Raw genomic sequence first — 23,035 nt, 5'->3', positions numbered from 1 at the left:
AACCCCGCGAGTTCCCGCCGAGCTCGGCCACTTGACCACTTCGCTCATGCTGGATGAAGAGTAGCTCTAGCGAGGGCAGAGAGAAACGCTAGCTGTGTGGGGATCCAGCCCCGTGCAGGGGAAGGGCTAATGCAGAGGCAGAGTCCGGGATGGGGCGGCATCCACCCTGGCTCGGGGCTCCTCCCCGCCGCCATTCAGTGCGGTCACTTGTCATCCTGAGCTCTCCCGGGTCCTCGTCAGGCCCCCGCTCTCCGCGACCACGCGACAACCCCCGACAGCCCGAGTTGCGCGCCCTGGTGGCCCCAGGTGCCCCAGCCCTGACAGCCAGGGCTCACCCCTTACTGAAGCCTCTAGATACAAACGGCACAAGCGCTGCTTTTCCTGCCTCCAGATCCGCGTCGTATCCTCCCACCTATCAATGACTCGCCGAGGTTTGGGGTGGTGGTTGTTCTTTTAAAAGTATATTAAAGGATCATTGGCGTCTCCCCGTCAAGTCATTACGCCTTTATCCCCATCAATTAACCACACCTCAGAGGGCTGCTATTAAGAGCTAAATTGAGCTGCAAAAGTAGGTATCCCGTTTCAGGCAGATGTTGTCATCTCCCGCAGAGCTAAGCAGCCGGCGGGGCCAGACCCGCAGCTTCAGCAGCTGCCCGGGCAGCGCTGGACCAGGTTAAGGACTAGGAAGTGCGGGACCAGAAAGGCGGTCCCCGTCCTCCGTTGTGCTGGTGTGCCAGGAGCCTGGTAGAGCGGGGAGGGCCCTAGCTCCCGGACTTCAAGCGTCGTGCATGTCAGAGGCAAGAGTCTCCAGAGTTGTGCCAGGGAAAACGCCAAAAACGAGCCGTGCGTTTTTGCGCAGAGAAATAGAGTGGAGAATGTTCGCAAAGCCGGAGCTCCCCTCCAGAAGAGGGGCGTGGAAGAGAAGAGGGCAAAGTAATGAGTTTGGTTGGCAGCCTTACCCCAGCAAACCTCACCTCCTCTTCCCGCCACCTTTAGCCTCCTTTTTCCCTGGTAGCAGGCCCCCAGAACCTCAGACCCCCTGGTGGAAGAAGGCGCAGTGTTGTACAGGGATGCTAGCTATACATGGAACTAGGGAATCTGGGACAGAAAGGTGGCATTTAGGACAAAGGGGTTCCCTAGGAACCGCCGCGGACTTCTATACGGGTGTGTCTTTTTACTCTTCCTCACCCCCAATCACTCCCTAGGTCTTGGGGCAAGGCTGTCCCACGAAACTGGGAGGCCCCAGAGGCTAAGGTAAAGAGGGAATAGGGGACGTGGCCCTCGCTGCAGTTACAGGGCTTTCCTCCCGACAGTGACCACAATAAATTTAGCCAAGACTAAAGGAGATTAATTTCCTAGCATAATCCAATTAAAAGATTTCTAAAGTAATCTTTTGCGAAAATGAAAAAAAAAAAAGTGCGCAGCGAAAGAGGGGACTGGTTTTGATGACAGTGATTTATAACCTCCGCACAGCTGCGCTGGTCCCTCGCTCTCATGCACGCGATTTGACCAAAGCATCCCGTCGGTGCCTCCAGTCGAAACCCTCGCCTTTCTGAAAGACAGCCATCCATCACGCCAACCTGGGCTAGGGTTGCTTACAAGCACCATAGACTTTTTTAAGTGCTATTAGATTTATGGTCTCTTTTTCGACGCCCATCCAGAGTAATTAGCACATATGTTCTAAATAGATGATAGTTTTGTGAGCAATAAAGCAATTACCCATCGTTGGAGCTGACAGTTCCTCCAACTAAACTCCAACCAGCAGCTAATTGGAAAAGTCATTTCAGCTCCATTGTCTGCAATTAGTCCTGCTAAACTACTACACCCCAACTAGCTGGTTTGAGGTTAATTTATTCAGTGTTGTATTTGCAGGAACGAGACACCGGCACGAAGGGACTTGCCTTTTGCCCCTCCAGACTGCGTCCTGCAACTAGAGGAGCAGGTGGGTGTGAGAGGCCAATATTTTGGGGGTTGGTATGATTCTCAGGGGAGGTAGTGCCTGGCCTCCTCAGCTTCAAGGTCAGTGTCCAACTCGCTGAACACAGCAAACAGAAAAAGCTATTGTTTCTCCTACTGGGCAGTAACTGAAGGAAACTGCTCAGTTTGTGCTACAAAACCTTGGTTAAAAATAAGCATAAAAGAGGGGGGAACGTAAGCATAGTAGAGGTGACAGGGTTCTGAGTTCACCTTTCCTCTCGCATACCCAGTCCTGACCCTGCCACCAAACTGCCCCCTAAAGAATAATCGTGGACTCAGACCCACACAAAACAGCAAAACTCTGTGCCCTCATTGGGGAAAGACAGCGTTCAATTCTTGGAGTAGTTCAGGGGAAGAAAAGACTAGAAAAGTCAGGAAGCCCTGCTTCTGCCTTCAGCCTTTCTGAACTCAAAGTCACTTTATCCTTGAAACTGGGGGTTCTCCTTGACTTTTTTTTCCTTTTTTTTCTTCCTATTTTCCTTCCTTCTTATCTTTTTTCCTCTTTCCTTTCTAAAGTTAAGCCCAATGAATCCAATATTTGTGCACAGTGAGTGGAAAAAAAGTGTTAAACGTCAGTTTGACACCCCACCGGAGCTTCCAAATATCCAGCGTCTGGGATTCTTCTACTTAATTTAATCTTTATTAGAAAGGGCGGCTCCTACCCTCCTATTCACCAGGAAACCCCGGGAAACAGATCTGTTGGGGTTCAGAATTGAGGACAGCAAGGAGAGGAGTTAAAGAAGGATTAATCCTCTCCCATCCAACCTCGAACTTTGGAACTTCGATCTCCAGTAGGCTGGGGGACGGGGGAGGGGTTCAAGGTCCCAGCCCTGACAGCCAAGGGTCTCTGCAATCTGGAGCAGGGGGGCAGGGAGGCTGGCAGGTTGAGATGGGAACTTGTAGCCCTGGTAACCAAGTATTCTTCTAAAGGAATTTACAGCAAAGTGTCCCAGGCTCTGGGAGCAATGCGAATCTTATTTAAAAGAACATTGCGGGGGAGGGGAAGCATTTCTTAGGAGGTAAAGCCCAGTGCTTTTCAGTCCTAGAAATCAAATGTCCTTTTCTGGATAGTCATTTATACTTCACCTGAGGGCTGTTTCTCCTTTTTAAAGTAAATGTGATGCTTAAGGAAGACAACTTAGGTGGTATTTTAGTTAGCATATGAGACTTACTAGAATAATTCTAATTTCAAGTTTCAAAACAAATTGTAATCAATTTCTCACCTTCAAAGGTTTGGAGTTATGTATCTATAGCAAGAAAAACTTTTTAGTTGCCTAATGTCAGGCTCTTGTTTTCCACTTATTTATTGTGTTTTAACCAATTTAATTCCAAGAAAGACCGAAAAGAAAAAATATTGGGGAGAAATTGAAAGCAATGGTCTCGTGTTACCCTATCACCTCTCTCTCACCTGTCACACAATCTCCACCCTCTGAAAAGAAATCCTCCTGTCAGTGTGACTTCCAGTTGAAAATGGAAAAGAAATGAGATGTTTTCACTAAAAGGCTGTCCATCGTGCTCTCAATTATTTGTTGTTGTTTTTTTTAACTAATATGACATCCCGCAGAGTGAGGACAAGAAAGAACTCAAGGAAGAGTCGGCTCCAAGTATCACCTAGACTTGGTAGAGAATCTTCATGTGGGTGTGTGCATATTCATGTGTAAAGGCAAAATAAGCAACCCAATCCGACCCTGCCCCCAGAGTGTATAGGAAACATTTACATACATATCCATCTACTCCGAAAAATCTCTAAGCACATGTGTGCAGAAATGTAGTCCTACGCAAGCTCAGCTTGCACACACAAGCTCCACACACATGTATTCACTTCTGGACTAAAGGCATTTCATTGCTCCCATAGTTTCTTTCCATTAAGAGCGATTAGATAATGTCCATTCAAAGTTGCTGATCCAGAGAGAAAATAAGAGTAGATAAAAGGAGATTTCAAGTGACCTCCTCGTCCCTTTCACACCAACCTGAGCCCTAGAATAGCCAAGGATCAACTAACACAAAAGCCCTTTCCTTTTGCTTTTCAGCTTCAGAAGATTTCATGCAAAGGGTTAAACAATAAAACAGAACTATCCTCAAGTTTTGTTAGATCATGCTTTTGGAATACTTTATTAACTCCTCCCATAGTTGAGCTAGGTTTATTATTCACCTCTGAAACGAGTAAATAAAATATACATAGCATAACAGAAGGCATAATTATTTATTGCTCCATGTGGTTTATATCAGTGGTATAGCATGCTCATTCTTTTTCATTTAAACTTTACCTAATCCCCCTCTCTCCTTGGTGATGGAGGACACTGTGATAAACATATCTTTCCACTGACAGTTTAGAAGGAATTGTCAGCTTTATTATTTAGATCAACCTTCTGATAGGTAAATACTATTGTAATATGACCATAGTTACCAATAGATCTGCTGGCTTTGTGAGTCAATACTTTTTCACCAGTTTCTTTTATAGGCAGTTAAGAAAGTGACATTAAAGAATTAAACATATTTGAGCAGAATTTAATCAGTGAATGTCCAACTCAGATCTACTCTGATGGGCTAATCCTGCAGTAAAAAAAAAAAAAAAAAAAAAAAAAATAGGTGTTCTGACAGGTAACTATTAAAATAAATTATTATATGGTGCAGTTGATTTATTATCAGGGTACTTTAACAAGCTTCAAACTCATTTCAAAATTCCAACTTTTCATCCAGACCCAAATCATTTACCTCAGGAAAAAGAACCACGCGGTTATTCTTCACTCTAGTCTCCATTTAAAATTTAAAAATACATTCTGTAACATAGAAGTCTCTAGTTCTTTCTTTCTTTTTGCATAAATGCATTTAGATAGCGAAGGCTTGATTTCTACAAAAAGTAAATATTTGTCCCTGGCTTCTCTAGTGTACTAGGAATGATTGTCACTTTTCCTCCGATAAAAGGCTTGATTTGCATCCAAAGGTCAGCACTTGCTCTCCTGCCACCCTCCCATGGCTACTCCTGGCCCTCTAACGGGAGGCCCAAGCAGAAAGCGGAAGTGCTTCCTTTATCTCTCTTTCCAAAACACATGCTTTAAATGGCTGGTTTGTGATAGAAAACTAAACCATTTTCTAAGGTAAAGCACTTATCTCTGGACATTCTGACCCAAAGGTGACAAAGAAGAAATGCTCAGACTACCAGAGTGATAGTGAATATGCAAGCCTGCTCATCCGTGGTTCAACCACAAGGGCAGGCTAAGAGCAGCCAGTCTAACAGAAGTTCAGCTCCCACTTTGGCCTTCCCATCTTTGTTTTCACTTTGACAAAGGCAGAAGTTTTTACAACTGGGCAGCCACAATACAGACTGAGTTCAGTCTTGTGAGGGGGTTTTCCTGAGTTAGGCAGCAGCTTTTGCTTATTTGTTTGGGTTTTGGTTTTGGCTTTTTAATAATCACAAAACATTAGGCAGGCATTCCTGTGCCTCTCTCTATCCTTCAAAGTATCATTCTGAAGACAATTTTAAATATATCTTCTTCAACTGTGTTCCTCCCAAACTTAATCTCATGCCAAGGGAGACTAATTGATTTGCCCCTTTAAAACAAGCTCTTTGGGAAAGGTCTGCAGTAAGAACAGTAGAACTGACCTTTCTCCCAACAATTGCAGGCATACTCATTTCTCCAGACGGGCTTGATAAAACAGGGTTATTTCTGTTCTGTGGTCTCTCTAAACTGAAAAGTGCCATTTTAACAATTTAGGAGGTAGGAAAAACGTATGAGAGAAAATTTCCTACACATATCTGGTCATTTGCAGGGTCTCAACCACTTTTGAATTAGATGTAGAAAATTTTTTGCAAGGCCACCTTGTTCAGTGTGATTTACCAAAAAGCCAAAATGAATGATCTAGTGAGTTTGGGGAGAGCAAAATGCCAATATCAAAGAGGTCATGGGATTGATGAAGAATAATTCAGCCTTCAAGGAAAGAAAGATTTGGGATAGCAGGGTGTTAATCAACTAGAAAGTCTGCTTAGATCCAGACTCTGGGGCCTGGAATGCAAGTCAGCACAGTGTATGCCACCACCAATCTCTGCTTCTCTCCTTCTCCCCAGCAGGTCATAACTGTTTACCAGCGATCTGGCTGGGAGAGATCAAGTGTTGGGTGGAAGATATTTTAAAAAGTGATTCAGGCTGAGCCATAATGCTAGCAACCCACAAGGGAAATTGCAAGCTTACAACCTGATTCCTCTTTCCCAAGCAGAGGGGTAACTTCTCATCATCTCTTGGGGGAACCACACTGGAGACTTTATGCGCATTGAATGGGCCTGTGGGAACCACATGGCCAGAGAAAGACTTGAAAAGGGAGACTGGGGATCCCAGACCCTGGTGAGCTTTTCCCCATCCCTAGACCAGCCTCATCAGGTGAGAGAGACCTTGGAAAGGACCGAGTATATATGGTCGCTGGGCTGGCAGTCTCAAGTAGGGTACTTTGGCAAGGGCCACAGTGGGTCTAGGTCCAAGAGCTACCTCTATATGCTTAGACTTAAAGGCAACCAAGGTGGAGGACTTAGTTGAAAAAGGAGAGAGAGAGATCTGGAGAAGAGGCCTAAAATAAAGGTGGAAATTGCAATTGTGTTTTCTTATCCTGCAGTTGAGTAGGCCTGGACACTTGCGGGGAATTTCAGTTTGTGGACCTACCTACTCCCACAAAATATGATTATTTTTATGTCCTCATGGGGCGCATAAGGCCCCAGGACCAGTGTGCCAAGTTGAACCAAGAACAAAGGAGAGCTTCGCAGAGAGAAAGCAGAGCTGCCCAGGACCTGAGCTGACCCCTCAGTCCCTCCATGGAAGCCATTTTGCTGGGGCTGAGGCTGTGAGCACAAGAGGAGGCACACCCACACAGTGTGCAAACGCGATACAGAACACAAGGTCCTTAAGAAGAATTGAGCCCTGAGTGTCGCTCGGGCTGTACAAGTCCCAGAGGGGGACAGCACCTTTCTTCCAAAAAGCTCGGGTTTCTTCCTGCCCCCTGGCAAGACAGAAATTTGGCACATAGGGCCGGCAGAAGAGCGATCTCTCCACTGCTCTGAAAAGCCGAGATTTTCCACAGCTACGGTCACCACCGCCAACAGCCCCCATCTTTTGGATTATGGCCGGTTACTACATCCCTTTTCCCCTTCCTTCTGGAGGAGGGGGTGGCTTCGCCTGAAGCTTCGAGGGCCCCAATTCTCCCCATTCCCAGGGTCATGCCGGATCCCAGGGGCCTCTTTCATGTTTGGAAGCTCAGGGTGGGGGCTAGCGGAAAGAGCCCACAGTGAGGGTGAACGGGCGCCACCGCTCTCAGGAAGTCTCAGCTCGTCTTAGCGCCACGCCTTGTCCCTAGCCTGCGTGGCGGGACCGAGGCCAACCCAGTCCGGCTGGCTGAACCTCTAGCCCATGCAGCCCCGGGGCGCGGCCCGCGGCGTCGACTCCCCCCGCCCCCTGCGCCGGCCCTGCGCGCCCTCTGACGCAAACGCGCGCCCCTGCCCAGCGCAGAGGAAAGCGCTCTTGTAGGTTTTAATTGAGGCTCTTCCTTTCACGCACACCCCCTCAGTCCCCACCCCTGGGAGGTGACCCCTCCCCGCCCCCAGCCCTCGTGCTGCCGCGCGAGGAGCCAGGCTGGGCTGCGGGGCTAGGGATCTGATGCTCGGTCGCCGCCGCCGCCGCGGGTTCTCCACTCGGGAGAGCGGCTTGGTGTCCCTTTTAATCCGCTGACACTATCGCCCACATCAAAGAGGCAGCCATCGATCGCGTTACGTTAGGGGATCCCATTACAAACGGCGCCCGCAGGTGGGCGGCGGGAGCAGAGCTTGTCAGGCTCTAGCCATAGCCAGGCAAGGCGCGGGCAACCGGGCCAGCCCAGCCGGACCCCGCAGCCGGTTCCACCGCAGCTCCGGCTCTGCACTGGCGGCACGGATGCTAAACGCCATCCCCCTCCTCAGCCACCGCGCTGGAGGCCCGGCAGCAGTTGCCCACTGGTGGGGGGGGGGGGGGGAGCGGGGGGGGGGGGCAGGATGATGGGGGTGGGGAGACCTGTTTTGAATTTGGACTGACGCTCGGCTGGCAGGATCCTCAGCTGCAGGAGGGCGCGACGGCCGCGGTCCCTGTCCTCGCGCTTTGGCGGGACAGAGGCCGGGTGAGGGTGGCTCCGGAGCAGGCCCCGCGGAAAGTTCTCCTCATCCCGCCCTGGCTGCCTGGACTCCGGCCCCGGCCTGCGGAGGCCAAGAGAGTCAACGCCTCCTCCCGGCCTGTCCGCGTTGCCAGCCCCGAGTTCAAAAGAAACAATTATCATTGCGTTACTTGCCTGGTGGAGAAGGACTTGGCGAAGTCTCGCTTCTGGTGCCCACGACTCACGGTCCAGGGTCCGAGGGTGGCTGGGCCCGCAGACCCGGCGTCCAGCGGGCCTCCGGTTCCCTGGAGCTCGCTTTCGCCGCCTCTTCCACTCGCTCTCTCTCCACATTCTCTTTCCTTCTCCTTGTCTCCCTCTCTCTGCCTGCTTCCTCTACTCTCGACTGCCTTTCTCTGTACTAGATGGGGAGTAAAATTTAGAATTTGGATATAAAAAGCTTGTCCTTTCTTTTTTTCTCTTTTTAATCTTCTCGTCTTTTCTTTCTTCCTTTTCCTTTTTTTTTCTTTCTTTCCTTTTTTCTTTTTTTGTCTTTTAATCGTGTTCGTTTCACCTTTTAATTGACCAGGAGACGTGAGAGCGTTTATTTGGGGGAGAAGGCCGAGAACAAGGAGCTCCTGCCTGCCCCATTCGCCTCCTCTCCGTCAGCTGCGTACAATGGGCCGCCGCTTGCAGAGTGCATTGACTGTCTCTCCATTATTCGAGCTGGAGGGGCTGTGGGGCAGGCACGGAAAAGGCTTTATTCTGCTCTTTAAAATCATCGCTAGTCACTAAGCGGTCGCTGACTCCCGACTTGGAGGCTGGAGTGACCGGGAAGCGCAAAACGCACCGCGAACACGCAGCGTTTCCCAAACCCCTCCCTGGTGAAATTTAAAGTGAGAACGAGTATTAAAAAACAAACCCTACCTCTGTCAATACAGCGTGGCCATTTGCTCCCACCTTTACCTGAGGGCGTGTTGAGGATCGGGATGCTGGAGCTGAGACAAACTTTTACGCTCTCCCGAGTCGAAGGGCGGGCAGGCGAGCGCGGCTCCCACCCCCAGCGGCTGCCGCGGCGGCTTTGTCACTCCGCACAGCTCCGCACCCGCCTGAGCCTGCCTAGGGAGCGATCTCAAAACGAGGGGGGTGCGAGTGTGCTATTGGAGAATATGTAACTAATAGAAGTATCATTTTCCCCAGTACGATCTTTCAAGGAAAAAAATCCATTGAAAGAATTTTCAAAGTGCTGTCTCCGTTTGGAGAAAAGGCGCAGGCTGCCTGCGGGGAGGGGAGGAGAGAGCCGGCTGTGCGCCTCCCGGGCGCGGCTCCCGTCCGCTAGGTGGCAGCCAGAGCCAGCGATTCCTGCAGGCCCCGCGGCGGGACCCGCTCCTCCCTCCCGCCCCTCCTCCCACGACCAATCGCCTTCGGGAATCGGGGTCTCTCTCTCTCTCTCTCTCTCTCTCTCTCTCTCTCTCTCTCTCTCTCTCTCTCTCCCTCCCTCCCTCTCTCTCTCTCTCCCTCTCCCTCTCCCTCTCCCTCTCCTCGCTCTCTAGCTCTCTCTCTTCTCTCTCCCCATCCCTCCCTCCTCGGTCTCTCTCTTTCTCTCTCACTCTCTCCCCCTCCTTCCCCCTCTCCCCTCTGTCCTCTCGCGCGCTCTGTCTCTCTCTGTCTCTCTTTCCCTCGCCTTCCCTCCCTCTCGCTCTCCCTCCCGCTCTCCCGCTCTCCTCCCTCTACCCTGCAGCTCCCCCCTCGTCCAGTCCCCACTCCCCTCTCCCCCACCTCTCCCCATCTCCCATTTTCCCTTGTCGGTCGTTCTCCCCTTTCCTCTTTTCCTAGGACTCTGACTTAACCGCACTAACCGCCCCCCCCCCCATGAGGACTTACTACTGTTTTATTAATAATTATTTAAGCGTTGTTTGAAGTTTGGAACTGCCTGAGAATACCAAAGAGGAGAAAAGAAAGGAAAAACCAGACTGATTGTAAAGTTTATTTTTAAAATCATCATGGGATGAATAGGAACCGTTGATTCAGATTGATTTTGTGGCAATAGCTGCATATTCCAGGAGTGTGTTTTGTCATAATTAAACCTTTAAAACCATTATATACTTTGGGCCAAAAAATAGGAAGTCCTTACTTTGTTTCTTAAAACGATATAAAATGAGCAGAATCCACACTTGGATTATGCTTATATATGCGAACGAAGAAAACAATTCAAACCCAGTATATTTCATGAATCATTAAAATGGTGAGAGTTTAATTCCCATTAAAAATTTCCCTAACATATTCAACGACACTGTCTTCACGCTCATAAAACCTAATTTTTAAAACTTTTCAGAAGAAATCAAAATAATTTCCTTCTAATTCTCTTTTACCCATTACAAGGCATTCTCCCCCTCGCCATCCCTTCCCCCTCTAGTGTTCGTGTGCGTGTGTGTGTGTGTGTGTGTGTGTGTGACCATAGACGACCCATACTAATCAGGTCTCAGAGTAAATAGCAGCGCAGGGCGATCTCAATGTAAATTGCGCTTGTCAGAAGCACACCCCCCCCCCCACTTTCCCTCCTCCTCCCCTCACCGTCCCCGTCAGTAGGTAGCTAAGAGGGGGGGGGGGGGGGAAGAAAGAAAGAAAAAGAGGAGGGGGGGAGGGGCTCTCCAACCAATGGCGTGCGGGAGGCTTGGCTAACCTTAGACTCCCATTTTCTCTCCCCCCCGATTCAGGGCTCTGACCAGTCAGTCGCCTTTGATTATCAGTTGCCAGCAGCCCTTCTCTTGGCTCCTTGACACGAGCTCCATATAAGGCAGCGATCTCCATAGAAACGTGTCAGTTTCAATAGTAGTGTCAAAGTTCACTATATACAGACATTCGCGCAGATCCCCCTTTCGGAAACATTGCTCTGCGAGTCCTCCCGTTTAAACGCATTCAATTTTGGGGTCTCTCTCTCTCTCTCTCTCTCCTCTCTCTCTCTCTCTCCTCTCTCTCTTCTCTCTCTCTTCTCCTCCTCCGCCTCTCTCTCAATCTCTCTCAATCTCTTTCTCTCTTTTCTTCCCTCTCCTCTCTCCCTTTTCTTTTCTTACATATTCTATTAGTTGTTTCCCTTGTATTCTTCTTCTTTCTCTTTTTCTCCCTCCTCCTTGTCTTTTACTCCATTCCTGCAGAAGAGAGAGGGCTAAACTTTAAAAAAAAAAAAAAAAAAGGAGGAGGAGGCACCCCCTTCGTATTCTTCTTATCGTTATTTTATACATATATGATTTTTTTTTGGAGGGAGGGTGTTGGTTCCCGGCTGAAGAGCACTTATTTAAAATACTAAAAAAAGAACATTTTTGGGCGATCTCCAGGGTTTTTTTAACTAGCTCTGTGTGTTATAGCAGAAGAAGCAGAAGAAGGAGCAAGAAAGAGGAAAAGAAGAGGATTATTTATTCGACCTACTTTGGATGTCTCTCGCTTTTTTTTTAATTGAAATTCTTTTTCTTCTGATTTTTATTTTTTCGATTTTGCTGTGAATTCGTCGCCGGCGTGAATTATCTCGTATTTTTCTCCCTCTCCGTCACCTCCCGAAAGAAGAAGGCAGCGAGAACCCGGCGCCACCGGCACAACAAAAAGAGCAAAGTGTGTGATCCTCCTCGCCGGCTGCCTCCCTCTCTCCAGCGCTGCCTTCCTGAATGGCTGGCTGCGTCCAGCCCTGGACCTGGCCCCCCGACACCAACGCGCCCTGATCGCCGCCTGCAGCCTCGCCCCGCGCCCTGCTCGGCTCACCGCGCTCCCCTCAATCCTGAGCCCAGCGAGGGCTCCCGCCGGGACAGCCGCGGCGGCGCGGGCGGCCCCGACCCGGGCTCGCGCTCCGGCTGCGGCCCCGACTCCAGCTCGGACTCCGGCCCGGGCCCCGGCTCCTCCAGCGGCGCTCGCCGCTGCAGCTGAGGCGGCGACTCCAGCGGCGCCTGCAGCCGCGACCTCCTCCTCCTCCTCCTCCTCCGCCTCCTCCTCCTCCGCCGCCGCCGCCGCCGCCGCCGCCCTCGCCGGCTTCCTCTATGTCGCCTCAGCCGGCGCGCAGCGTGTAGCCCGAGCGGCCGGCGGGCGGGCGGGCGCCCGGCGCGGGTGAGCGAGTGTGTGTGAGAGTGTGTGTGTGCGCGGGGGTGCGGGCGAGGCGGAGGGCGAGTGTGTGCGCGCGCCGTGGCCCATGCCCGCCGCCCCCGGCGCTGCGCCCCGCGCCGCTCCCGGCTGCCGCCTGTGCCATTTCTGATTTTGCAACTTGGGGAAGAAGAAAAAAGCGAGAGAAGGGAGCTTGCTCCGTGGGGGGGGGTGGGGAGGGGGGGGAAAGGAGAGCGTGGCCCCCCCAGGATCGGAGCGCGGGGGGAGCGGGCGAGGGGAGCAGGGGTGTTGGGGGGGGGAGCCTGAGAGCCTGGGGGGGCTGCAAAAAGAGAGAAAGAAAACAGCAGGAACCACAACAAAACGCCAGCAGGGCGGGCGGGCGCGCAGCAGCAGCGGGGCGGCCGAGGCAGTAGCGGCGGCAGCGGCGGCGGCGGCGGAGGCAGCGGCCGGTGCCCGGCTCGGGCTCGGCTCCCGCGACCCCGGGGCGCCCGGCGGGCCCCCCGCCCCCTCCCCCTCCCCCCTTCCCCTTCCCCTTCCCCTCCCAGCGCGCCCGCGCGCCCCGCGGCCCTCGGCGAGCAGCTCGGCTCCCCCCAGCGCTCCCCGGGCCCAAAGATATGGCAATGGTAGTTAGCAGCTGGCGAGATCCGCAGGACGACGTGGCCGGGGGCAACCCCGGCGGCCCCAACCCCGCAGCGCAAGCGGCCCGCGGCGGCGGCGGCGGCGGTGGCGAGCAGCAGCAGCAGGCGGGCTCGGGCGCGCCGCACACGCCGCAGACCCCGGGCCAGCCCGGAGCGCCCGCCACCCCCGGCACGGCAGGGGACAAGGGCCAGGGCCCGCCCGGCTCGGGCCAGAGCCAGCAGCACATCGAGTGCGTGGTGTGCGGGGACAAGTCGAGCGGCAAGCACTACGGCCAATTCACCTGCGAGGGCTGCAAAAGTTTCTTCAAGAGGAGCGTCCGCAGGAACTTAACTTACACATGCCGTGCCAACAGGAACTGTCCCATCGACCAGCACCACCGCAACCAGTGCCAATACTGCCGCCTCAAGAAGTGCCTCAAAGTGGGCATGAGGCGGGAAGGTGAATATTTCTTCTCTGCTTCTTTCCCTGAGCTTCGCCCGCCTCCCCGGCCCTCTTTCTTTCTCTCGCGGGGGTGGCTGCTGTATGGGACTGGAGCTCCTGCGGTCCCTGCCCCGTCCCAGCTTCCCCTGTCCCCGCTGCCTTCCACCCCCGGCGTCACCCCCCCCCCCAACCAAGCTCGCTGCCGCTGCCTCCCCCTCCCGGCCTGCGCTCCTCTCCCCGGCTCCTCCACCCCTCCCGCTGCCTGCTCAGGATTGTGTCCCTGGGATCGTGAGCTGTGGCTGAAAATCCCCTTTCTTCCTCTGTCTTGGATGTGCTCGGTGTGTGTCCCTTTCCCGCGTGTGCGTGAGGGTGCTTGGGGGCTGTGCTGGCATGAACTTGGGGAGGGGGTGCTTATTTCCCCCAGAAAACTCTTTTCTGTGTTTTTCATTCCACTTTCCCCTCCACCTCTTCTTACCCTTTATTTAAAATTGGGGAGGGCTGAGGACTGGAGTACCCACAACCATAGATTCACTGCTGCATCATCCTTTTGGAAGCTTAGCTTGGAAAAAGAGGAGTGAGATTTATTGCACTTGTAGGTCTAATTAGGGGGGAAGGGGGGCTTCTGGCCTGTTCACTGGTTCCCTCTCCTCTTCACCGAGCTGGGGCCGCCTCCTCCAGAGCTGTGGCCTTGTTTTCACCCCTCTACTTTGAAAGGAAAGTTTGTGACTGAACCGTCCTTTCATAGTTGTGTCATTTTTTTTAAAGCATGATACTCGTTTTATTTCTTCATCAAACTCCACCCTCTGCTTAAATACTGCATACAAATTACAATTTACAACGGCATTTACCGATCCTCCTGATTTGGCTATAATGCATAGACTGCAGCTGGCATGAGCTTCCCCTTCATTTAATCCCTGTGTTGTATGGGTTTGGTTTCTTTTAACACAACTTTTGATGTTGTATTTAGATATGCTTCATGTTCATGTGGCAGGAGATGCAGCACTTTTCTTATAAATATACTTAGCCGTTTACAGTTAAAGTTTATCTCCTGACAATCATTAAAGATGTCTTATAGTCAAATTAGCGAACCAGTCAATTTTGCAGAATGCAGATTACTCCTTCTTGTAATTGACTTTAAAATTATATTTTATATGCCACAAGAAAAGAAATTGAATTCCTTCAGATCTCAAGGAGCAGGCAAATATGACGACTTCATTTCCAGCTCCAGGGAGATTTTGTAGGCATCTGAAAAAAAAAACTGAATTGTGCTCTCATTTAATTGAAAAATAACTGCCAAGTTCAAAACTATAATTAGAAAAAAGTATTCTAGCTGTTATGTTTCAAGAGCTTAAATTGCATTGGGGCTTGCATTAAAATTAGAATCAAAGCAAACTTAAGAAAATAGTGCACAACTTGAAATAAGACAGCTATGTGTACATGGACATATCTATATTAATTTGTTGGGGGGAGAGTTCAGTAGCCCTAACTTTTCCTAAAGTTGTCTTTGTTTACATGGCAATTTAAAGCGCTGGCACTGTTGAAGTAAAACATACACATTAAAAAAAAAAAAAAAAAAAAAAACTTTGGTCAGCTTTAAGAACTCAAAGCATGCTTACGTTTTGCATTCAGATGGTTAATGAATCCAGTGTTTTTGCAGTTGCAAGCTCGTGCATTCACTGGGCAAAAGCTGGCTGCAGGTTGCAGTGGCACCTCACAGGACAGACATTAATTCTATTTCCCACTTTTTTCAATAATGTTTGGCTACTGTAAGTTCAACTTTTTTCTTGAAATTTTTCAATTTTCTGTTGCTTTTAAGAGTGAACTTTGTGTGGGGCGAAGGGGAGGAGGGGACAGGGAAGGGGTGCAGGATACTTGTTTTCTATTCAAAAGTTGTAAGTGGTTATGTAACTTGTATCTATTTTAAGGATAATTCTATAGCATTTTGGGAGAATATGGAAACATTTTGAGCAAAACACTGCTTGCTTGCAAATGAAGAGGCGGCTAGGCATTTGCCTAGAACCACAACCTTTCTCTGGTGTTCGCCTGTTCTTTTTTGTTTGTTTTTGCTTTACTTTGATTTGTTTCATTCTGGAGGGGTGAGTGGTATTTCATTAACCTGAGTGTTACACCTTGGTGGTGAAGGGGTTGGGTGCGCTTTCTTGACCATGCCGGGCTGGGGGCCCTGAGGTCAGGCCTAGTTCTGGCAGGGTTGGGGTGGCCAGGGGCGCAGGCGATGGCTGGGAAAATTGAGCCGCGGAGCTGGAGGCCCTCACCCCAGATTTCCTCCGGGTGTGGGCTGTGAGTGAGAGCGAGCGCGAGAGAAGATGCACCGGGCGCCTGTGGCTGCAGAAAGAGCCTCCGCATTGTGTCGGGTGCGCTGCGGCACGCCGATGTTCGCAAGCCCCCTGGATGCACATTGCCTCTTTTCTCTCTTTCTTTTTGTCAGCGGTTCAGCGAGGAAGAATGCCTCCAACCCAACCCAATCCAGGCCAGTACGCACTCACCAACGGGGACCCCCTCAACGGCCACTGCTACCTGTCCGGCTACATCTCGCTGCTGCTGCGCGCGGAACCCTACCCCACGTCGCGCTACGGCAGCCAATGCATGCAGCCCAACAACATCATGGGCATCGAGAACATCTGCGAGCTGGCCGCGCGCCTGCTCTTCAGCGCCGTCGAGTGGGCCCGAAACATCCCCTTCTTCCCGGATCTGCAGATCACCGACCAAGTGTCCCTGCTGCGCCTCACCTGGAGCGAGCTGTTCGTGCTCAACGCGGCCCAGTGCTCCATGCCGCTGCACGTGGCGCCGCTGCTGGCCGCCGCCGGCCTGCACGCCTCGCCCATGTCCGCCGACCGCGTCGTGGCCTTCATGGACCACATCCGCATCTTCCAGGAGCAGGTGGAGAAGCTCAAGGCGCTGCACGTCGACTCAGCCGAGTACAGCTGCCTCAAAGCCATCGTGCTGTTCACGTCAGGTGAGGCTGTGGCCGCTGGGAGGGCAGGTAGCGCCGGGAGCGACAGTAGGCCGCGCTCCGCGGGGCCCGGCCTCCTACGCCGCGTCGCCGCGCGGGCCTGGCCGGCCCTCGCCCGACCTTGGGCCTGGCCGGGACTTGCGGCCCCCGCGCCAGGACGCGGCCCGCGGCGCCGCTGCCATCTTGGGAACGCGGCGGTGCGGGAGCCGAGGCGGCTGGGATGCGGGCGGCGGGCGGCCTGGCCTGGGGGCCTGGACCCCCACGCGGGGCTGCGGCGGCGGCGGCGGCGGCGGGTGCGCGTCTCGTGTGTGCGTGGGGGGTGTTGGATCTGTCTGGCTGCGCGAGTGTGCGGTGTGTATGTGTGTGCGATGAGCGTGTGCGTGTGTGTGCGCCAGCGCTTAGTGTTTCTGGGGGAGGAGAGGGAAGGAAGAGAACGTGGGAATGTGGCTTTCTCCTCTGTGTGGCAAGCTCCCTGGATGAGTTTCCCGACACAGAGAGACACACACAGAGGTGGAAAGAGAAGAATACGCGCAAATAAATCATAAATAATCCCGCTTTATTGCTGCCTGATTTTCCCTTATCGGAAACCATTCATGTTTGCAGTTGCTGAGGTTATTGAGGGTCGTAAAAAACGGTTTCAATCTAAACAAGAAAGATAAAAAACAAAAGGAACACTGTAGATCCCGCAAGTATGGGAGGATTCCCGCCCCAGAGATAAATCTCATAGCCATGCAAAACACATGAACATTGGAAATTTAACAGAGTGCCTTAAAAATATCAAATTAAATGTAGGTGGTGGTAACATGCATGTTAACAATTTCTCTTATGATAGATGGTTCAAATTAACTTCCAGGAAAGTGCATTAACGTTGCCTTTGAAGGCTCTAGTCTGAGCCTCTGAGAACACTGCCCGCTTTTTATTATTGTAACCTGCAAGAGGGAAACATATAAACACCCGGGACAGCAGGTAATGGGGGGAAATATAAACAAAGCCAGAAAGGAGGCTGGTGGGGAACAGAGCTGCTCAGATTGGGTCTCCGGCCTTGCCCACTGCGAGTAGGGTTAGCTGCAGCTTTACCCCCATTATTGGCACTATTGTTTTTAATTTCTCCATTCAGAGAACAAATAAACCATCCTAATAAATCTATCCTAGAGCCAGGACCTCCAAAGACCAAATTAAAACCATTCCTGAGCAGAGATGGCAAAACCCCTTTCCCAAGGCCTTGTTGAACAGTAAGCAATGGTATAATCTATCAATATTTCCTGGCTTTCATGCGTGAAGAATCGTATTTACATTGTATTAAAATGACTCTTAAATTTGCACAATATTGTAATGTAGCAAATGTAGTATTAATATCGATCTGAACAGCAGATAATTTATTTAGACAAGAGCATCTCATTTGTATGCAGGGTGGCCAGAGCCATGGACTTGGACTGCCCCCCTTTTACTTTCAGTGCAAATGCAGGTCTGCTAGTGGGAGAGGGAGTTATTCTTTGCAAGAGGATAAAGTGCAAACCTTAAAACAAATGGAAGATTTATTGAATAGCCTCCTCAGTGTTTGAATGCATTTTATCTTAATAAGTCTTCTTGATGGAAACGTGTTTTTCAAAAGTGACAAAGAGCCTGGGAAGCAGCAACCGGGCTGCTTTAGCTCTGGCAGGCCTGGGGCCTGGCTGGCTCTCTACTACCCAGCTCTTTAGCCAAATTAATCAGGAAGCAAGCCAGTGTCGGGGAAGCTGGGGTTTTAAAAATCTCATCCAGTGAGGTGTCTTGAAGCAGAAATGTGACTTGGAGCTGGACAGAGGTCTTCTCAGGAAAGATCTTTCCTCCCTTTCCCTTGTCCCCTACTAAGGTTCTTTGAACTCCCTTGACTTTTCTGATCTCCTGCCCTTTCCCAGAGAGAGGCAAGGACCGTGCTGGCTGCAGGGAGGATTGTGGAATTATTCATGCTTTTCTTTCAACTTGCCATCCTAAAACATCCCCGTGAAAAGTGTTCCTTTTTAAAAAGTTTTCCCGAGGAAGTTACTTGAACAAAGTCTTCAAGGTGCAAAGGAGGCTGAGAAGCGAACAATAACATTATTTTGTTGGAAATTGCAAGCAGAATATCTGAAAATGGAAATGGAGCTGTCAGTAGTAATTCACCCCCCTCCTCCATACAACACATTTCCACTTTTGACTAAACTTGTTTTGATTGCTAGCCAGAAGGGAATTCATGGGAAGCCTTCTCAAAGTCATCCAACTTTTAAGCAAACTTTGAATGATGGAAAAGACAGTTTTAGACATATTGTCCAACGAGGTTTGCTCCGGCTAAGTATTTGAAGCTGGCACGGGGGTTCCCTGTGGTGGTTTTCACATTTGGCCTCCGGATGGTATGCTTAATCCTTAATATTCTGGACAGCATCCAAGGACTAGGTCATGACCTGAACTTACTTTTTTAAAAAATTCATTAATTCATACACCTAAATGTTCCTTCAAATAAATGGGACCTCCTCTGAAAGGAGCCATCTAGTTAACATAAATACAATAAATCCATTTTCACCACAATAATAACTTTGATTTCTAGTTATGGCAGCTGATTACATCTATATTTCCTGAACACTAAACTCTTCTGAATGCACAACATGAAATACATTCTCTGCACTACAAAGGCTAAGCCGGGAGGGCCTGAGCAGTAATGGTTATTTATTTACATAATTTCTTTCCCATATACTTTAGGAGAAATATTGACACTACCATATAAAAAGTGAGACATTGATTTTGTACGTTTCTACCCCCTTTTCTTATCTTGGGTATTTCTCCTGGGGTCTAAGTATGTACTGCGTTACACCCCCTGCTCACCTAGCTTTGCTACCACAACCACCCAATCGATCTGAGAGCTCACACTATCTATCCATAGTTGGGGGGGGGGGGGGCGGGATCCTGTTGCAGGAATATCCAGAGAGGGAATGAATATCTAGAGTGGGAATCCAGGCCTGAAGTAGGACTCCTGCTGGAGAGAGGCCACAGAGCTGGCCGGCTGGCACCTGGCAGCTAGGCCCAGCTACAGGCATTCTGCCTTCAGAGGAGGAAAGAAATCCAAGCAGCCAGCACAGGGCCCAAGTAAGCCTTTCCTGGGCTTCTCTCTTTTGGAGTGGCATAGCTGGGAGAAGAGTAGTGTCCTTGCACTCTGGGGGCTCTAATTGTAAATATCAGATAAATATTTTACAGACCTGAGGGAATGCCATATGGGTGATTAAAAGAAAAAAAATCTGCTGGGGTATCAGTGGGCCTTTTTCATCCTGCATTGTCTAAGGCTGAAAGGGATCCTGTGGCATAATGGGCAGATAATGCATGTAAAGCAAGATATATGTAAATATGAGTCTGCATAGTGGCCATTCAGCAGGGCCAGGTTAGCAATCAGGACCAAGGGCAGACCTCAGGGTCCCCTCTCTAAGCAGTGAAGCCCCAAAGTGCTTCTGCCCTCGCCCTTCTAGCCATAAAAATCTCACTGGCTTCCCCAGTCAGTCCAGTGTGGATGCACCCAAGTGGCTGGCTGGAGTAATTAGACATCTGAGAGGAACCCATTCTGGATCTGGGGTCAGAGGGGACCTGCCTTAGAAGTTCTTGAATTAGCACTGGTTTTATTTGTATTTTTGCTCAAGGCCATTGCCTTGTAGATGAAGGTGTTAGAATGCTTTGTACATCCCAATTCTTGAAATATAAAGACATAAAGCTGAGGAACTCAGCAGACACGGGTTTCACTTTGAATCATTTGGTGTGACTTCTTAAGGTCACACTTACCCATTCACAATTATATAACGTCCTTTTGGGGGCATTGCCATGCATGAGTTTCTTCCCAGATCTATATATTAGCAAACTCTGCCTTTGATCTCTAGTCAACCTCCTGACTGGCTAAGGGCTCCTCTGTGATCTTCCTGTTTTTAAAATATTTATTATTAATACAAGAAATAACATGGGTGTTTGAACTCAGAGAGGAAGCTTTCACTTCATTCCTCTAATTCCCCCTTCTCTTCCGTTTCTTCGCCTTTAGTTAGTTAGTTGATATAAACTGCTGTCTTGAAATATTTTTAGGAGACCGTGAGGAGCCTTGGTTGATATGAGATAAACACACAGGTTTTAAGATGCTGTCATTGTGTGCAAGTGCCTTTTTCCCCTTGGTCCTGCAACAGGAAGCCTATCTCCCCAAATCCCCCCTAAACTCCCCAGCTCCCAGTTTGGAAACAGCAACAGCAGCTGCCTCTAGCCCAGCTTTGTGTCTGATCGCTGAAGATGTCTCCTTCCTGCAGCCTGGAGTAACTGAGCCATATTCCTCCTGATTATTATACAGCTTACAGAGATGTGACCAATTTTCAATTACTTGATCTAAAGCACAGATAGAAGTATACACCCTCACCAAGGATTTGCTGCAGAGTTCTTGCTTGCATAGATAGTGGATCTCAAATCCAATAGTGCTAAAGCATGGGCTTGATCTGATTCCATGCAATGCCAGCCTATGACTCCTTCCCCCTCCCATGCATTTGTTCACTATACAATCTAGGTTCTCCTTGAAGATTTTGGTTGGGGTCATTTGGGTTTGAGAGGGAGGACTCCAAGAAGCCTGTAAGAACTACCTCCAGGCTACATATTTCTTCAGGGCTTCTGAACACCCTGAAATCAGGGGCAAAAGGGGCAAAAGTCCTCACTTTAATGAGCACAGCGGAAAGATGCACCCCTGCAGGCGGAGGACAGGTTGCTACGCACAGCAAACATGGCTCCAGCATCGTACATTATTTAATCCAAAGGTGAAAGAGGAAAAACAAAGAGACTAGAGAGGTTGCTGCCTCTGCATGTGTGTGCTTCTGTCTCCAGCTCCCCTAGGCTTGGTGGGGGTTTGATTTATTTTTATTTGTACTGGGGTCTGAGTGGGGGGAATGGTGAGGAAGGATTGGGGAGGTATGGAGAGGAAGATTTTTTTTTTCTTTTCCCTTCTCTTTCTTTTTCCCTCTTCTACCAACTTAAAAAAATTTAATGGCTTGTTTGTACCTTTGCTGTTCACTAACCTGTGTATCCTCTCCCCTTGTGTCTCCTTCTTGTGGCTGCTCGGGCAGATGCCTGTGGCCTGTCGGATGCCGCCCATATCGAGAGCCTGCAAGAGAAGTCGCAGTGTGCACTGGAGGAGTATGTGAGGAGCCAGTACCCTAACCAGCCCAGCCGCTTCGGCAAACTCCTACTGCGACTGCCCTCCCTGCGTACCGTGTCCTCCTCGGTCATCGAGCAGCTCTTCTTCGTCCGTTTGGTAGGTAAAACCCCCATCGAAACTCTCATCCGGGATATGTTACTGTCTGGGAGCAGCTTCAACTGGCCTTACATGTCCATCCAGTGCTCCTAGACCTTGGGCGCTTCCCACCTGCCCCCACCCCCCTAGAGACTCAGAGGACCGGCGGGGGCCATGGACTCCAAAGCTTCGGGGACATCAGGTGGCTGTTGCAGGGTGCAGCCAGGCAGGGGGGAGGTGGGCTGGGCCAACAGGAGCAGCCCACCCTGCAGGAATGCAACCCGAGCTGCAAACCAGGAGAAAAAGAGACTCTCTTTAGGATCAGATCTGTGAACAAGTTGGAAAGGAAAGAAAAAGGACCTTGTGTCTGGTGAGAAAAGGAAAAAAAAATTTGAAGAGAGGACCATGAGAATTTTAATAAAACAGAAGGAGACTAATGGACCTTCCAGGATTTATTGTGGACGGATGTGGATATATTCTGTACAGAAAAACAACACACATGGAAGTGGACTGAATTCTATGTAGAAACACACACACACACACGCACACACAAACACACATACACACCCCAAACATTGTTATTCATTTTGTAAAATACTAGTCTTTATTTTCATTTTTTTGTAAAATTTAAACATCGTATGCACATAAAAAAAGGAAACAAGAATTAGGGGAAAATAACATTTTCCAAATAATTATAAAAAATTGTCCTGTGTCTATGTATCTATATCTGTTTTGTATTTTTTTCTGGTTCCAAACCAGATTTCCTGTGATTCTATACTAATAATTTTTGATATAACCCTTTGCTTCTTATAATGAGTGCGATATATGTTGTCGAGGCTGTTCTTCAAGAATTAAAATTGAAGTGAAAATTTAAACAAAAATAAAAGAATTTAGCAAAACCCATGTGTCTGGTTACTTGACAGATGTCATAAGTGCAAGAGAACCCTCCAATTAATTTTCACTGCAATTATTATTAGAATGGGGAGGTGAGGTGGAAACTTTTAAGGTCCATTACAAAGTTGTCTAGATTTATTTCCTAAACCCAAGACGCCGCCTTGGTTTTGTAAATGCAGGGGATCAGGCTCTGCATGGGCTGGGGTGGGCAGGGAGAGGGCAGGGCACCTTGGTTGCCCCCAGCAGCTCATGTCACCTCTCGGGTGGCTGGTGCTCTGCATGGAGCTAAGCAGGCAGCTGGGGTAGGCTCGGCTCAGCCCCAAGTGGAGGCCTAGTCTCTGTAGTCACCAGCTTCAGTGACTGCAGGTGGGAACGTGCCTGGCTGGAGAGGCTGTAAAGAGAGGCATGGAGAGCTGACTGGGGGGGTCTAGGGAGGAGAGGGCCGCTCAGAAGCCACTTAGAAGACCATTGGCCTCTCCTCAGCTCTGGGAGACAGAGTTAGGGCCTCAGCGCTGCCAAACCTAGCTTTGCTCCCCCTTTGGTCCGGAGCACAGCAGGCTAGGGTTTACCCTTCACTCCAGACCCTGTGACAGGGGTTCCCTGGAGGGCTCTCAAGCTCAGTTGAGCGAACGGAAAGGCCCTCCTGTGGCACTTAGGGACATGGACCTGGAACCTGGGAGTTGGTGAGCTAG

General features: G+C 50.1%; 1 protein-coding gene and 1 long non-coding RNA gene across 14 annotated transcripts in view; one reads left to right on the top strand and one right to left on the bottom strand.

Annotated features, from left to right (window-relative positions):
• The window catches only part of LOC132681168 (uncharacterized), a 159,793-nt gene extending 149,394 nt beyond the window's left edge, over nt 1-10,399 (bottom strand). The window contains exons 1-2 of one of the 13 annotated variants that reach the window (XR_009610904.3): nt 9,046-9,621; nt 8,274-8,960 (exon numbers count right to left, since the gene is read on the bottom strand). This is a non-coding gene — a long non-coding RNA (uncharacterized LOC132681168). Of the gene's footprint in view, nt 1-8,273 lie in introns of all 13 variants that reach the window. The other 12 variants (XR_009610910.3, XR_009610907.3, XR_013556060.2 and 9 more) reach the window with 12 other exon arrangements.
• A 2,265-nt stretch (nt 10,400-12,664) lies between these two features.
• Nucleotides 12,665-22,348, top strand: NR2F1 (nuclear receptor subfamily 2 group F member 1). Its single transcript, XM_060635372.2, has 3 exons — nt 12,665-13,242; nt 15,671-16,198; nt 21,283-22,348. Exons 1-3 carry the CDS (start codon nt 12,780-12,782, stop codon nt 21,561-21,563), a joined length of 1,272 nt encoding a protein of 423 aa, XP_060491355.1. The 5' UTR covers nt 12,665-12,779; the 3' UTR covers nt 21,564-22,348.
• Nucleotides 22,349-23,035: the final 687 nt, after the last annotated feature.

This window comes from Panthera onca, chromosome A1 (assembly GCF_046562875.1).
Source record: "Panthera onca isolate mPanOnc1 chromosome A1, mPanOnc1 haplotype 2, whole genome shotgun sequence".
NCBI lineage: Eukaryota > Metazoa > Chordata > Mammalia > Carnivora > Felidae > Panthera > Panthera onca.
This window is presented reverse-complemented; position numbering and strand designations above follow the sequence as displayed.